The sequence below is a fragment of the Arvicola amphibius genome, chromosome 8 (genome assembly GCF_903992535.2).
Source record: "Arvicola amphibius chromosome 8, mArvAmp1.2, whole genome shotgun sequence".
NCBI classification, from domain to species: domain Eukaryota; kingdom Metazoa; phylum Chordata; class Mammalia; order Rodentia; family Cricetidae; genus Arvicola; species Arvicola amphibius.
Genome location: NC_052054.1, coordinates 129,349,946 through 129,365,886, shown reverse-complemented (window position 1 = coordinate 129,365,886; position 15,941 = coordinate 129,349,946). Strand labels below are relative to the sequence as shown.

At 40.3% G+C, this 15,941-nt stretch overlaps 1 protein-coding gene across 2 annotated transcripts in view; it reads left to right on the top strand.

Annotated features, from left to right (window-relative positions):
• The window catches only part of Pard3b (par-3 family cell polarity regulator beta), a 975,885-nt gene that overhangs the window by 472,401 nt on the left and 487,543 nt on the right, over positions 1–15,941 (top strand). For both annotated transcript variants that reach the window (XM_038339874.2, XM_042055538.1), the window contains exon 5: positions 7,483–7,571. In XM_038339874.2, the coding sequence (XP_038195802.1) occupies positions 7,483–7,571 (89 nt within the window). The remainder of the gene's footprint in view (positions 1–7,482; positions 7,572–15,941) is intronic.

The following is a 15,941-nucleotide window of genomic DNA, read 5'->3' as shown; positions in this document are numbered from 1 at the left end:
CTGTCTTTGTCTTACATTTAAATATATATGTTGTTTTCTCCTTCTGTGCTTGGCACTTAGGGAAGTGCTATTTGACTGCAGGAAAGAGCGAGTTAAGCTAGTGTTAAAGGGCCTTAAAGAGTTGCCTTGCTGAGCTTCCGAATTTGTATGGCTTTGGACACAAAGCAGTCAGTACTTGAATGGCTGTGAGCTGGCCATCGGTGTGGACTTCCATGGAAATACTGATGGAGCAGACAAGATGCTGACTTTGAAATCTTTTGCTGCCTGAGCCAGGTAGTATAACCCACTCAGATCGTCCAGAGCAGAATCCAGCTCTCTCTCTATCCTTACTGTTAGCTCACAGCACTGTTTTGATAAATGATATTTATTTAGGACACTTTATAAATCTTTACCTAGGTAAATACCAGAAACCAAACATAGCTAAACTAATGGAAAGCCTCATCAGGTAAAAATATGTAAATAGTATGCATATTTGAGGATTTTTGCTTTTTAAATTTTATTTGTCTCCTCAATGTAATTTAGATTTCTGGGAAATGTTAATAATGAATGCTACCTGTGCTTATTATTAGCAGTGAGAGAAGAGAGAAAGTCAATAAAGGAGTAAAAAATAAGAGGGAATCATGGGAAAGCCAGAGAGCTTTAGCCTTCATTCAAGCATTCTTCATGCTGTAGATTTGTTCCTAAAATTACACAGACACAAATATGATAAGAAAATAAGGAAGCATAGCCACAGGAGGGGAGAGTCGGCATCCCCAGAAAAGCATCCAGAAAACGTGTATTTAAAGACTTTTATATGTGTGTTTGCTCAGCTGAGGCTTGCTTGCCTTGCTACATCACACAGTTAACATCGTGTAGTCAGAAAAGACACTTTATAATAGGAATGAATTGGAGCAATCTCTCCCCCTTTTACAGTTCAGGAAAATGGGGCTCAGTGTTCTGTCTGCTTCCTATCTGTCAGCTTTGTAGCCTCCTTGGAATTCTGCTTCGAGACCAGGGCTGCATCCCACTACTATACCATCTTTCCTATTGGGATGACTAGCCTGCATTGTCAACTTGTGTGGATTTAGAATCACCTAGGAGACACACCTCTGGAAACACCTGAAGAGCATGACCAGAGGTACGTCTTCCAGGTGATTCAGATCCAATCAAGTTGACAAGGCAGGCTAATCATCATAACAGGTGTGGCAAGTATGTCTGCGCTCAATTGCAAATCTAAATTGTAGAAGGCAATAGTGTTAATTAATTACTGTTGTTTGACCCCTGACTTCACCTTGGACAAATCATGATTCTTTTACTCTTGAATGTGTTCATGTCTAAAACTGAAACAAGGAGGGCCGCAAAAGCTACCCAGGGTTGGAGTGGATGTGTATCCAATTACTTCTAAGATATCTTGAGGTCTCTGAAAGACAGCCAGCATGTTTCTAAGACACGGCTGCAGTGTCTTTTAGAGGCTTTGAAAAGTGGTAGAGTCAATGGCAGAAGCTAACAGCTTAGTCTGAGAGCGCTTGCTCACATTCTTTAACCACTTGCCATTATACTCAGTGAGCCTAGGATGGAGATTCAAGAATCCCGAAACACAGTTTTGCCTCTACTATAGCAAGCAAGAGGGGAGAGTCGTTTTACCATTCTGGGCCTCTGTTTCCATAAGTATTAACTTTATAGTCACTGACTATTGGTGTCTAATGTAGGCTAGCACCATTCTTTCTTGGGTTGGTTACTATTGTTTATGGTTTTGCCAGCAGAAATTAGGCCCACAGTACTGCTGCCAGGCAGTGTTCTAAAACACCTGTGTGTTTTCTTTCTTCCCCAGCTGGCAACATCAGAAAGTTTTTAACAAAACCTCTCAGGCTCTGCCCATACCTGATGCCTCAATTCTAGGGCAGGGCTCAGAAATGTGCCTTTTCACAAGGCCTTGGATGTTCTGATAAATGTTAGAGATTACATGATACAATAAAGGAGAAAAAAAGTGTGACTTAGCTGACTAATAATTTAACATTTAAAATGTTTTCTTAATTTCTAGATAGATACAAAATACAATAGTGTGTGGGTAGGAAATTCCACACCTGTTTAGTTGCTAAGACTGAAGCATTTAGGGATGGTTTTATAAAGCCAACTGAGATTCCCATGGCAAGGCCTTCCTGCAGCATGAGGAACATATATCAGGTAGAGTTTGAAGAACAGTTCCTGACTCCTGAAATGCATGTTAATTCCAAATGTGTACATAGCAAATGCAGTTTGTTTTTACTTTAGCAAGATATTTTTGTTCTAAAAAGTAAAAACAAATATTCTGAAATTATGCCCAGAATTTTAATCTTAAAATTTACATTATGTTTATGTATGAGCACCAGGCACATAGCCTCCCGTTCAAATCTTTCTCTATAAACGTTGCTCTTACTTCTCATTCTAAAATTTGTGTGCGATTTCAAAAGAAACTTGCAGCTGACTTCTCAGAATGCAAATCTTCTCTTAAAATGCACCGGAGGTTTTGAAACACAACTCAACTGCAGTTCAAAATTTATGGGCAAATCGTTAAAAAAAAAAAAAAAAAAAAACTATGGGGTGTGAGCTACAAGGCTATGTATCCTCCAGCTGTAAGTCACAGAGAACTCTCTATAGAGAACCACTATAGCACTCATCTCAGAAATAAGAAGCCAAACTGTGGAGCTGTAGAACAGTCACAGCCGGGAGCACACCGAGCATGGAGGTAGCCTTCCAACTTTTCTTCTCTCTCACCCAATTGAGATGCCTATCTTAATGGCACTCCATAGCGAATATTGCACTCTTCCCTGCATGGAACCAGCGACTTGTACAAACTCTGAACTACAGCGATAGCCTGGTGCTGACGCTGTGATGACCCTGAAGAGAAGGTTGCCCTCCAGACGCCCGGCCCCTCTCTGCAGCCTGTGAGGACTTGCTGTCGTTAACACCAGTGCTAACGAAATGTAAACACCGTTACTCTCCAGCTGCTGCTAATTGGTTTGGGAATATTTGTGCAAGTGTTGATTTTAAAGCTAAAAATAGGACCGTGCTGTTTAAATCCAATGCATTTTGGCTGTCATTAACGCTCCCACGGTCCTGAAAGTGCTGCTAAAAATGTGGCCTCTTTAAAATGTAGTAATTAAGCTTGTCTTTTTGTGAGGGTCACATGTATGTTGCCTGATGTGCCTCGACGCTGTGACGAATACACTTAGAGTAGCCAGCCATGGTCTCCTGCTAACTCCTGGGAAAGAAAGGATCATAATTAGGGGGAAACCAAGGCAAGCCTTACAATGCCAGCCTCTCTACATTCTAAGCAGCTCATCTTAACCCAGGAGTTTAACAGAGCATTAAAAATAGACACTGCATTCACTTTATTTTAGAAATAAATATAGACCCTCCAAAGCATTGTGTTTCTATTTCTAGAGGCAAGTTTCAGGATTTTTAAATCACATAATTAATATTTCTCCAAACTAAAGTTAAGGAATATGAAGGCTGCTTAACACCCATTATGGCGACCTTTGAGCTAATCAGAGTTATTTTTGTCCCTCTCCTTCCAAATTTACAAGTCAAGATTTTACAGATTTTTCTCCAAGTTATTTAAATAAGCAATGATGGAAAAAATTCTCATTTTCATTTTTAGATAGGTGTGAGTTCGTGACTCTTCACTTCATCATGTAATGGATTGAAAGAAGAGCTGCAGTGTGCTTTAATCACTTTGTGTCAATAATTTTTAAGTTTGAAAGTAAAGTCACTTTTTAAACCTGCTAAGACACAGCTGTCTTTTCCCACGTTTTCAAGCTCTGCCGTGCTAGAGCAGTCAACTGAGTTGGCTTTGTGTCTTTGTGAGTAAGCACCTCCAGCATCTGGCTCGTCCCTGGTTGATGAGCCCCTCCAGCATCTGCCTCCTCCCTGGAGGATGAGCCCCTCCAGCATCTGCCTCGTCCCAGGAGGATGAGAGCCTCCAGCATCTGCCTCCTCCCTGGAGAATGAGAGTCTTCAGAATCTGCCTCCTCCCTGGAGGATGAGGAGGATGAGAGCCTCCAGCATCTGCCTCGTCCCAGGAGGATGAGTGCCTCCAGCATCTGCCTCGTCCCTAGAGCATACTAAAGGATTCTGATATTGCAGTAGAAAGAAGGGATTTTGGCAAGTGACAAACACTGCCTTTTAGCTGAGATGATCTACTGTAGTTTCTGCCTCTTTATGACAGTGAGAGCAGGGCAAAGAGGGGCCTGATGCTTCTTTAAAAATAGTGGAGCTACTATCTAAGACATAAAGTTTGTGTATGTACTTGCAAAGGACACCATCATTTGAGCAAATAGGTAGCTTACAGAATGGGGAAAAATCTTTACTATTATATATACCAGACATAGGATTACTATCTAGAATATACAAAGAACTAGAAAAACCCAAACATCACGAAAACAAATAACCCAACTTAAAAACAGTGTTCAGAACTAAGCAGAGAATCTTCCAAAAATGAAGCACAAATAGTCAAGAAACACTAAACTGTTCAATAATCTTAGCTATAGGGAAAAATGTATGTTGAAAACACTTTGAGATTTGATCTTACACCAGTTAGAATGGCCAAGATTAATGGGAAAAATGTGGAGGAGGGGGGGCATTTATTCATTGTTAGTGAGAGTGCAAACTGGTACAACCACTATGAGATTCAGAAGGGAAGTTCCCCAAAAACTTAAAAATAAACCTACCACAAGACTCAGCTATATATACAACTGTGTATACAAAAGGACTCTACATATATTTTAGAGAAACTTGCTTATCCATATTCCTTGTTGCTTTATTCATAATCGCCAGAAATCAGAACCGGCATAGACGTCCATCAACTGGTGAATAAATAATAAAAATGTTGTGTATTTCCACACGGGAATATCATTCTGGTGTTAAGAGAAATGGAATTTTCAGGTTAAGAAGCTATAAACAGCCACCCTGAGAGAGGTAGCCCAGACCCAGAAGGACAAATATCACGTTTTCTCTTCTGTGTGAATGTTAGCTTTTAACATTTAAATGTGTGCTTTATTTTATTTTTTAATGATTTGTGTGTATGAATGTGGGAATGCGCATGCTCAAGTCCAGGTCACGTGAGTCTAGAGCACAGTATCAGCTCCTGGAGCTGGAGGTTAGGCGGTTAAGAACCAGCTACATGGGAGCTGCGAATTTGCCTCTGACCCTCTACAAGAGCATCAAGCGCTCCTCACTGCCGAGCGTGCCTCCAGCACAAAGTGTGTTCTCTTTAAGTACGTGCTTGTTGACATGATTATTCTCGAAATGTAGTCTGGTTCCACTAGATCAGATTGTCACACTGCAGTGGACCCTATATTAATTTAAAATTGTGTTGACAAAATATACAAAGAACTCAAGAAATTGGTCATCAAAAGAACAAATAATCCAATAAAAATGGAGTACAGAACTAAACAGAGAAATCTAAAATGGCTGAAAGACACTTAAGAAAATGACATTTCCAGATTTATAGCACATCAAGTATAGTGTTGATGTAAATAACATCCTTACTTGTCTTATATCTAAAACTGGGTGGAAAACTCCCTAATCTCCAGTAACTTAGTTGAGACAGAAAGTGCATCTTCTTCCTGTCGTAGTTAGGGACCAATAAGAAAGTTGTGCATGGGAGAAAATGAAAACGAATAAGATAAAGAGCTAAATTGTATGTTAAATACTTTTTCCATTGGCATTCTGATGATATATACCCGATTAGAGTTAGAACTTAAAGGAATAATTGTTTTCCTTTGCTGCCACCGTTAAATGTTGCTGGATTGGAGGGACGTTTATCATTAAGATGACATTATGATGTATAGATTATATGTGCTCTCTATCAAATACTCAGCATAGGTGCAAATTGACAGACATGATGCTTCTAAAATTGTTGTAGGCATGTGAGAGGCCCAGAATATTGGGCCAACATGGAAAAACAAAACAAATCTGGGAGACCCACACGTTATGATTTCAAACCTTAATGCAAATCTAAGTCAGAGCTGTGTGGTTCAGACGTGAGGACGGTCACAGTTCAGTGAACAGAACTGGAAGATGAGACCAGTAATAATCTGACCCTTCACATCTGTAGATGTTCCAGTCATGTGGAAGCATCAGGGGGAGGGCACTCCAGCTAGAAGATCATAGCTTCAATCCTTCAGGCATCTGATTGCCAACCTCACTTTTCAGAAACTAGAAGAAATACTGTATTTTTTTCTAATCACTAAAGTTTTAGGATAGTTTCTTATGTAGCTTAAAAAAACAATATAGTTGTTTCTGGTTGCCTCTGAGAATCACACACAAAGCTCACTGTCTTACAGACAGATAAAAAGCTAATGACCCGGGCATAAATGTATTTATCAAATATCTTGATATGCATCATCACCACAGGTTCAAGAATTCTATTAAATCTTTTGACCTAATTTTTTTAGCTTTCCCACTTTTGTCCTGTTTGTTCTGTATGAACGTATCAAGCCCTTCCTGAGGATAACATGGGCAATAAAACTTTCATATATTTATCCTTGTAAAGATGCTTTACCCTAAACTTTTAAGGTTCTTTAACCTTATAGATTGTTCTTTCTCTTATTTATCCATGTGGAGACCAGAAAATTGAGTTAAGATAAATATATTTCACAAAAATACAACTGTTTGAAATGTTGTTATCCATTTAAAATGTAAGGCATTTTTAAAAACAAATCAAGTTTAGGGAGCTATAGAAATGACTTAGAAGTTAAAAGTCCTTTTCGCTCTTGCAGAGGACCTGTGTGTGATTGCCACACCCACTCAGTGGTTCTCAGTCAGGCACACCTCCAGTTCCAGGGGACCCAGTGACCTCTTGTGACCTCTGTGAGCACCAAACACACACCTGATTCACATACAAACGTGGGAAATACTCACACACACAAAACAATAAATGTTAAAAAAAATAATCAGGAGAGCTGGGTGTGGCCACATGCATGACTGGAATCCAAGCATTTAGGAAGTAGAGGTGCATCTCTGAATTCGAGGCCAGCCTGATCTATAGAGTTCCAGGATGGCCAGGTAACAAAAATTTTTTTCATACATTTGCTTTTGTCCATATATTTCCTTTTTTTTTTTTTTTTTACATTGCTTTGTGCTAAGTGCAAGCACATAGAGGTCGTTAAAACTTGTTTCTCAGCACTTAACACTGGAGATTTCTTTTAGTAGTTTTTTTCAAACTGGTTTAAAATACATTTCCAAACCCAAGGCTGAGTAGCAGGAAGCTAAGCAACATATTTCCCCAGTTTTTAGCATACTGCCTTGTGCAAACGGCCCATTTGAGCATTCCAGAAACCAAAGAACAGAGAGCACGCACGGAAAGCACGAGAGGATTAATATCTGGTTCCAGTCTTAACAGAGATGGAAGCGAGCTGTCCACATCAGGGCCAAGCGGTCTCCTCCCTCAGTTGAAGCTTTGTTCAAAGCTTCAGTTCTGTGTCTGCAGCATCTACACCCTGTGACTTTGCTTCCTTCCAGGATTCCACCCAGAGCTTGGAAAACAAAGAAGCTATGAATGGTGAACAGACAGAGCTACTAACATCACACAGGACTAAGGACGCACTGAGGTATTTCTTGATGAAAATAGAAGGTTCTTATTTAAGTACATTTGGCGTTCTTTTATTGAATGGATTTCAATTTTTCTGATTTTGCAGGGAATACCAAGAAAAGTGGGACTGTGTAACAAGCACATTTTAATTGAAACATAGATTACTTATTCCTTTCTCCTAATTTCTACATAATATATGAGGACATTCATGAAAACCATAGATGTGCAAATAATCCTCGAGGCTCTTTTCCATCAGGACTTTGCTTCTTTTTCATTTTTATACATTTATCACATGACTTTCCCCTTCGCTCGTCTCCCTCCAGCCCCTCCCGTTACCTTCATCCACCTTCCTCTACACCCCCGTCAAACTGACAGTCTCCTCCTCTTCAGTAACTGTTCACACATATATGTATGTATGTGTATGTATGCACAAATATGTAAATACAACTGAGTCCATTTTTTTTGCTGTACATGTATATGATTTCAAGGCTAACTAGTATGCAATGGACCACCAGCGAGGTCTCTCATCCCTTGGAGAAGCCCATTCTCCCTCTCAGCAGTCAAGAGCTGCCTGTAGTTCCGTATCTACTGATACTACCATTTGTTACAGTCTTGGTTTTGCAGCCCTTTCTAGGGGAGATGGGTTTAAAGTAGATTTCTTGATATTCTGGCCCTCTCAGTCCTGCTTTCGGTCTCTTGGCGGTCCCTGATTCATAGACGGACCATGCTGTAGATTAGACACTGGGTCTGGCTCCCCACGATTTGTTAATCTCTGCATTGTGTTCGGTTGTGGTTCTCTGCAACAGTCTCCATCTACTGTCCAGAGATCCTTCTTTGGTAAGGGAGAATAAGATCTAGAATGCAGTTAGGAAGTAAGTTGGTCTAGCAACGTGGCTGGTAAACTCTCTTCCAAGGTCCATGACATCACTGCCCTGGGGAAGCTGCCTATGTTTCTAGTGCGAGGCCTGATTTCTCTCCTGGGCAACCAGGAGTTTTTAAATTGCTTTTTCTTGTCTTTGCCTTGCAGTTTTTAGAGCTCTTCAGAGTTCCTTGTGTTTGAATGGTTTGCTTTCCTTCTAGCTGTATGAGTAGCTGTGGTAGGCTGTGTTTATACAATCTCAGTCTTTCACTTGATGTTTGTGAAATGAGTTTGCTTCACCAACCAGGATTGCTCATATTGTTATTAATGAAAGTAACTCATTATCTGAAATCAACTATTAGTCTTCTTAGATCCGATCTCTAATGCCACAGCCATAGGTACTCCCTGGATACAAACCACATCTCCCTACTAATTCATCATTCCTTGCCCCAGTTTCTGGTCTATAAGATAGAAATAATAGAATTGGGGCTGCAGTTTTGTTGGAAGAGTGATTGCCTAACATGCACGAAGCTCTGGGTTCAGTCAGCCCCCAGGACAACATAAGCCAGGAGTAGTGGTTCCCACCTGTAGTCGCAACACCACGTGAGAGGTGGAGCCAGGAGAATCAGAAGTTCAGTGTCACCCTCCACAGCTACACGGCTGAGTTCAAGGCTAATCTTCAGATTCTAGCAACAATTAGGGTTTTTGTATTACTGTTTTTAACGTTAACATTTGATATATAAAATCTTCGAACAACATTTGGGTCAGAGTGAGCCTAGCATTTGGTTCTGTTGCTACTTCTCTTTTCTTTGTTACAGATTTGTATCCCTGTACAAAATTCTTGAGGTCAGAAGCATTTCAGAATTTAAAGATTTTTTATTTAAATTTTGGAATATTTATGTAGACAGTACTGATTGAAACTGCCAAATTAAAAAAAATAAAAAATATTCTTCAAAATACCAATCTCTGGAGCTTTATATTAGTGTTCAAACAGTTTCAGATTTAGGAGAATTTTGGATTTGGAGATTTTTAGACTGGGTCAGATCTCCTTGTATGGTTTCCATTATTGTCATTATTTGCAGTAAGTTGTGTCAATTTGGCATGAGGAAGGTAAATTCACATCTCTCCATTGGTAACTTTGGCAACAGAAAGTGATGTGGCCATAGCCGCTGCTCATTCATTCACTGTCCTCCTTTCAAGTCATTTATTAATAGGTGCCAGTCAGCCTGCATGAAAACGTGATCGACCGCTTTTTATCGGGTGACCATGTGGATTCTCTTCAACTTTATGATTTCAGCCACATGGCCACAGTTACTGTTCATCTGAAATCTTTATTAATGAGTGTGTAATATAAAGCATTCGTCTAGAGCATTTCCCAGGGCACTCACCTTTTAGAAGGTGGTTTGTTTGTTCTTACATCTAGTCATGATGGATGGAATGTTCCTGCTTTATTTGGCTTTTTTTAACATTAGTTTTGACAAATGTTCCGCAGAATCTTATTGAAATGTCACATCATGTGGTATCCGATTGTTTGCTTTGTTTATTTGTTTGTTTTTGGTTTTTGACTTCAGGAGAAAATTATTTAAGCTTTTTCTAGTTATAGGTAATTGAGAGAAATATCATGAATAACTTTTTAAAATGTGTTTATTATATGAGTATAATTTTCAAAACAGCCCCACTTGTGTCTTATTGTTGCCATTAGTAGGTGAAGTAACTATGGAACAACTAGCACACTAGAGACCCAATCCATATCCACCTCTTTGAGCTGCAAATCCACCGACTGAAGCATTGCGTGTGTGCCTTCTGAGTCCTTGATGCGATTTCGGGCTACAGAACCTACACAGGGCTACCTGTGATGACAGCTATCGCTGGAGCCTGTTCAGATCAAACTCAAGATATAAAGTGAGCCTGGAGCCAGAGGGTCAGGGAGCCTCATGAAAGGGTGGGGCCTGCAGAGCTCCTCCTCATCTGGGCCAGAATGTTGGCTGCTGTGCTCTTGGGTGGGTCTTGTGCAGGCACCCACAGCACTGAGTTCTTGAGTGCAGTCGCTGTACCACGTCCAGAAGAAGGCATCTCCCAGCGCTCCTTTGCATCACCAGCTTAGCATCCTTCCTGCCTCCCACTACCTGACACTCCCCGAGGCTGGGTTGAGGAAAGTTGCTAGTAAAGATGTCCAGTGACGCTCTTCCTATTTATTCTCAATACTTTGACCAAGTCTTCATTGACGGATTCCCCGGGGAAGGGTGGTAGAGCGAGCAGCTTTCACTGAGGAACGTGAGAGTCTTTCTGTTTCTCGGGTGTGCCACTGGCACCTGTGCATGGTTCCACAGCCGTGCACAGAGAGCCAACATTAATTTGATTTAGTGGCTTACCAGAAAGGAAAGACAGACAAACAGACATGAAGATTGGAGAAGAGAAGGTTGGTGGAGAGAAGGGGTGGTTAGAGTGGAGAAATAGAGATGGATATGATTATATTACACTTTATAAATATATGCTATTCTAAAGAATAAAATATTTTTAAATATTCATATGCTCAAAAAGAAGGATAAAAATAACCTTTGTAGTGTGGCATGCACAGCTGCTGGGGGAAGGTGGCAGGTTATACTTGTTTTAGACAGTACAGATGATGGTAAATGCTTAAATTAGAAGCCACTTGCAGCTATTGCTGTGTTGGCATCCTCATGTGGAAGGGAAGCCCTGACAGACCCTATAGTTTGGCATAAGAACGCAACTTTGGGCTCGCTTCCTTACAGAGAGCACAGAAGTAAATTGTTTGTAGAGTCAATGTCAAAATGATTACACCTGTTCCATGTGCACAGCCATTGCTTCAACCCTTGTTACTGCTCAGGGCAGCTATTGCAATAATTTGCCGCCTCCCTCTCTAATGTGAATCTCTTCTTATTACCTAATTGAGTCTACAGATAAGAACTGAGTAGAAGGTTCTAGTTTGCGTGAGCTAACACTTCTTTCAAAACCTTGAATTAGACAAGTCCAGGTTTGAACACTGGCTTTTTACCTTGCTGCCCGTGCATTGTTACCAAACATCTTTAAAATATTTCCTTCATATGGAAAATGACCTTTACAATCACATAGATTCTGTGAAGATTAATTAAGGTACGTTATAGGCAGCCGACTTAGTACATTGCTAAATGAAAGGCTGAATAATTACTAATTGCTATTGCAAGTGTCCTCATCATTATTACACATTCATTGTAACTCTGTGTTATACCAAACAAGACAGAATCCTCCAAAGCATCTCTGGCACCCGATACAGGTCTTAGAATATAATAGGGGCATATTTGTTAACTGATTGACGGGATGGATAAAACAAATTATTCAATGTATCATCAGCATAGCTATGACTTTAAAAGCTGGTAAAGGGTGTTCTCTAAATAGTCTTATAATATGTATGTCTAATGAATCACCATTCCTCTGACTTTGATCATAAAATACAATAAGTGAAGGGTTTCACTTAGATAGTTTTCCTCAAACACCGAGAGCATCTCTTCCAACAGCAAGCACTATGTACAGAAGACTTTCCCTTCTCCCTGATTCCCTTGACATTTTGAACCTCATCTTGTTGCTCGGCTCCACTTCCCCTAGGTTAACTTCTTTTAACTTGCCAGTTTCTCCACCTTCTTGCCTTCTTTGGCCCTGAAAGTCAAAGGAAAAGTGATTTGAAGAGATACTCAAAGCATCTTGTTGTGACCCTGGCAGTTTCATGCATCGTTCGTAAGTAAGTGCTTACGCCTATATTCCCTCGACACAAGATTGTTGAAACAATTCACTAATTGGTCTCAAATACCAAACTCTCCCTCATCTTCTATCTTGTTAGTTGTTCCTACATATAACTACCTGGTAATTCTGGTAATTCCTTTTAAACCACCGCTATTATCACAGTTTACCCAATACTAATACCTTTCTATAAAATCAATTATGAACCTTTCACTGGGAACTTGCCTGAGTAGCTATACCTGTGGTTGTGCATAAACTCCTTGTCCCTGCAACACCACCTTCTCTGGGCTCTTACCCAACCTGCTAGAGATATGAAACTGGTGCTAAGACACACCCTCCCAAACACTGCCTATTCTTATGTCTGCCCCTAAGCAACCAGTTATATGGCTGCCAGTGCTAAGACCCCTTACCCCATGCCATCTCCTTCCCTGGAACCTTACTCAAGGAACTGTACATGAGCAGTTAAGACCCTAGTGCTTCCCTTCGCTGCTGAAAAGAAAAACACCCAAACGTCCGCACTCATAAATCAGTGTCTGAAAGACTGAGAGGATACCCTGCTCAATCCAAAACTAGCTGAGTTCAGCTAACAGCAAAATCAGAACCAATTTCCCATCCACAAAGCTGAGCTAAAAACTCATATTAAAAGGTAGAACCAACAATTTAACTCTAGGTCCCAGTTTCCAGTACAAATATATAAGCAGGACGGAAATGTAAGATATCCCCAAATATTATCAGTCCGTGGCAATGGTCCCAAGGGTGAACAACTTATACAAACCTCAAGACACAGAATTTAAAATATTTATTTTTACTCACATGTATGTACATCTGTCTGCGCATGTATACAGAAGACCATTTAACAAAAGTAAGGAAAGAGGAGGCTATAGAGGAACAAGAGGCACAAAGAAGAAAAAAATAGAACCAGAGGTGGGGAAAACTTCTCATACCATATCATAGTTAAAACGTTAAGTATATTGAATTACAACCACAAAAGTAATGACAAGAAGAGGACATCAAAGGCCACAAAAGAGAAGTCACAGGTCCCTTCTAAAGGCAATTCCTTTAGAATGTTAACTGATTTCTCAATGAAAATGTTTGTAGGCAGAGACTATTCATTTGTTCCCAGACACCCTGACCTGAAAAACCACACAGAAACTCTATTAATTACAACACTGCTTAGTTAATAGCTTGGGCTTCTTATTAACTAACTCTTGCATCTTAAATTAATCAATTCTTATTATTTTATATTTTACCAGGAGGCTTCTGGTTTACTGGTAAGGTTTCAGAGTGTCTGTCTCTTTCAGCAGCTACATGGTGCCTCCCTGACTCTGCCTTCTTTTCTCCTCTGTCACTGCTTGGAATTTCTGCCTTGCTCTATTCTGCACTGTCATAGGCCCAAAAAAGCTTCTTTATTCATTAACCAATAAAAACAACACATATACAGAAGGACTTCCCACACTGTGCAAGTCCTAAATGACTATATAGACTAAATGACCAACAGAGACAGTTATGCCTGATCAAGCCATCTGCCATAGTTGAAGGAGAAAGAAAATGTGTCTGTGATATAAACAGATAAAAGGAATTCATGTCCACCAAACCAGCCCTATTGGAAAAACATTATGGACTGAAGAGAAGGCTCAGCACAGCCAACAGCAACTAGAAGAAAGCAGAGGACACTCCAGGAACTGCTAGACAGTGTAAAGGGGGAAAGCTACCACGAAGCCATACGATTACAGCAGTCAGTGCACAGCTTTCAGTAACGTTAAATACTAACGTCCTTAATCCCTGTCAAAACTCATAGGTTAGTAGTTGGATGAACAAATGATATTCATCACTTTGTTGTCTGCAAGTGCTACAAGCCCGCAGGACGATACAGTCTAAGTACTTCTGACAGATCTCTAGATTAACTCACGAGAGTAGAATCTGATGAGAAACCTAATTTACAGAGCTTTGGAGATACCTGTCTTTTAGATAGTCACTGTCATTTCTGTAAAACCCCTATGAAGCCATAGCATTCCCTTCCTTTTCCATAGTGAAATTCATCCCGAAAAACCTCAGCAAGTGTATTACTCATTTATTGAGCCTAGCTTATTTTTGTCCTGGTAACTGGATGACTTTCTCCCACACTGTGGGGCCCTAAGTGTGAAAGTATTCACTCAAAGAAGCCTTTGTTCTCACAGTCAAGTCTACATAAAGCTACCCCCCACCAACCAATTATTCTTTATGGCAGAACATCTGACAAGGAGAGGTACCTTGCAAATGGACTGCATAAGAACCTCAAAAGAGGCACTGAATAGAAGAGACAGCATTTCTTCCCTTACTGTAAGACAGGACCAGGTGGCCCTGAATTCTCTAACAACCAGCTCAGGAGAGTGTAACCTACTGGCCTTTGCTCTACCTCGGTTTTATCTGATACAAGATCTTATTCTGGGAAATTCACAGCTTGTGCCTTTACCTGTAGAGATACAGGGAAAAGACTTGGTCCACTAAACCAGTCCCAGAGAAAGGAATTCCTTCTCACCAGCGGTCAGAGGGTATCAGTGTCCTGCTTAGCCTGAAGATGGAAGCAGAAGTTTTCAAAATGTGCATAGCCACAGTTTCTCATTTTGACCTAGTGCAAAGATATTCCCCTAATGTAACTAGCAAAACTGCAAAACAAGCGCTATCATTTTCCTCCAGAGCCTCACTCTGGTTGCCATGGCTACCATAACACTGTCTTCCCAGCCACTGTGGGAGCGGAAGAGCTCAGAGAATGCACAGTACTGCTGTGTTCTTTTCTTTTTCTATGTGTATCAAATACAAGCTTCTAGCTTAACTAACCACACAAATATAGTTAACACACACACCCTCTCTCCCCTCCTAGAAGTCATTTCTCCATTTACCCTTGTCAGCTATGCCTGGGCCCTTCATAGCCACGCTCCCTCTAGGACGTAAGTAAGCCAACCAGCGCCTGCTATGTCTGGCTTCTTGGCCTTTCTGGCCCTGTGCAATGCATGCTTCATATCATTGTTATTGTCAAAAAATTGTTAATTTTGTCTGTGTGGATATATAAACTGAAAACCTTGTGCCATTGGGAAAGCACTGAGAACGAAAACATAGAGCCTTGAAGGGAACTTTTTCAAAAAATAAAGAGATATGAGGAGGAAATGTGTTTGAACTGATTTGTTCTCCTCCCATCCCTTCTAGTCAGTTTTCACTTGCTGTAGCATTCTTTCTGGATCCTGAGAGGTTTAGGGGTCCGGCTTCCATGTAAGCCTCAATGTGCAAGAAGTGTGTATCTTCAAAGATACACACTTGGCCTTAGAGTGAAAGAATGCACTCTAAGCCGATGGAACCAGCCAACAAGCAAGCATATCTGACAACATAGGCCAAACTAAAACTAATCATAAGAGATAAATATCATTTCATTCTGATCAAAGAAACCACCCACCAAAACCCATTACAATTCTAAATATAAATGCACCAAACCCAGGTGAATCCAATTCCATAAAATACATACTATAAGGCATTAAAGCCCAGATTAGTCCTAACACAGTAATGATAAATGACTTCAATATCCAACTTTCAGCAATTGACAAATTGTCACCCAGACAAAAAGTAAATAGAGAAACGTCAGAATCAAATGGCATTAGCAGATCAAATGAACCTAACATATATCTAGAGAACATTTTACCCAGACACTGCAGAAAAACTCATTCTTCTCAATATCTAATCAGAGTTTCTCTAGAAAAGACCACATATTAAGGCACGAAGCAAATATCAACAAATATGGGATTATTGAAATAACTCCTCATATAT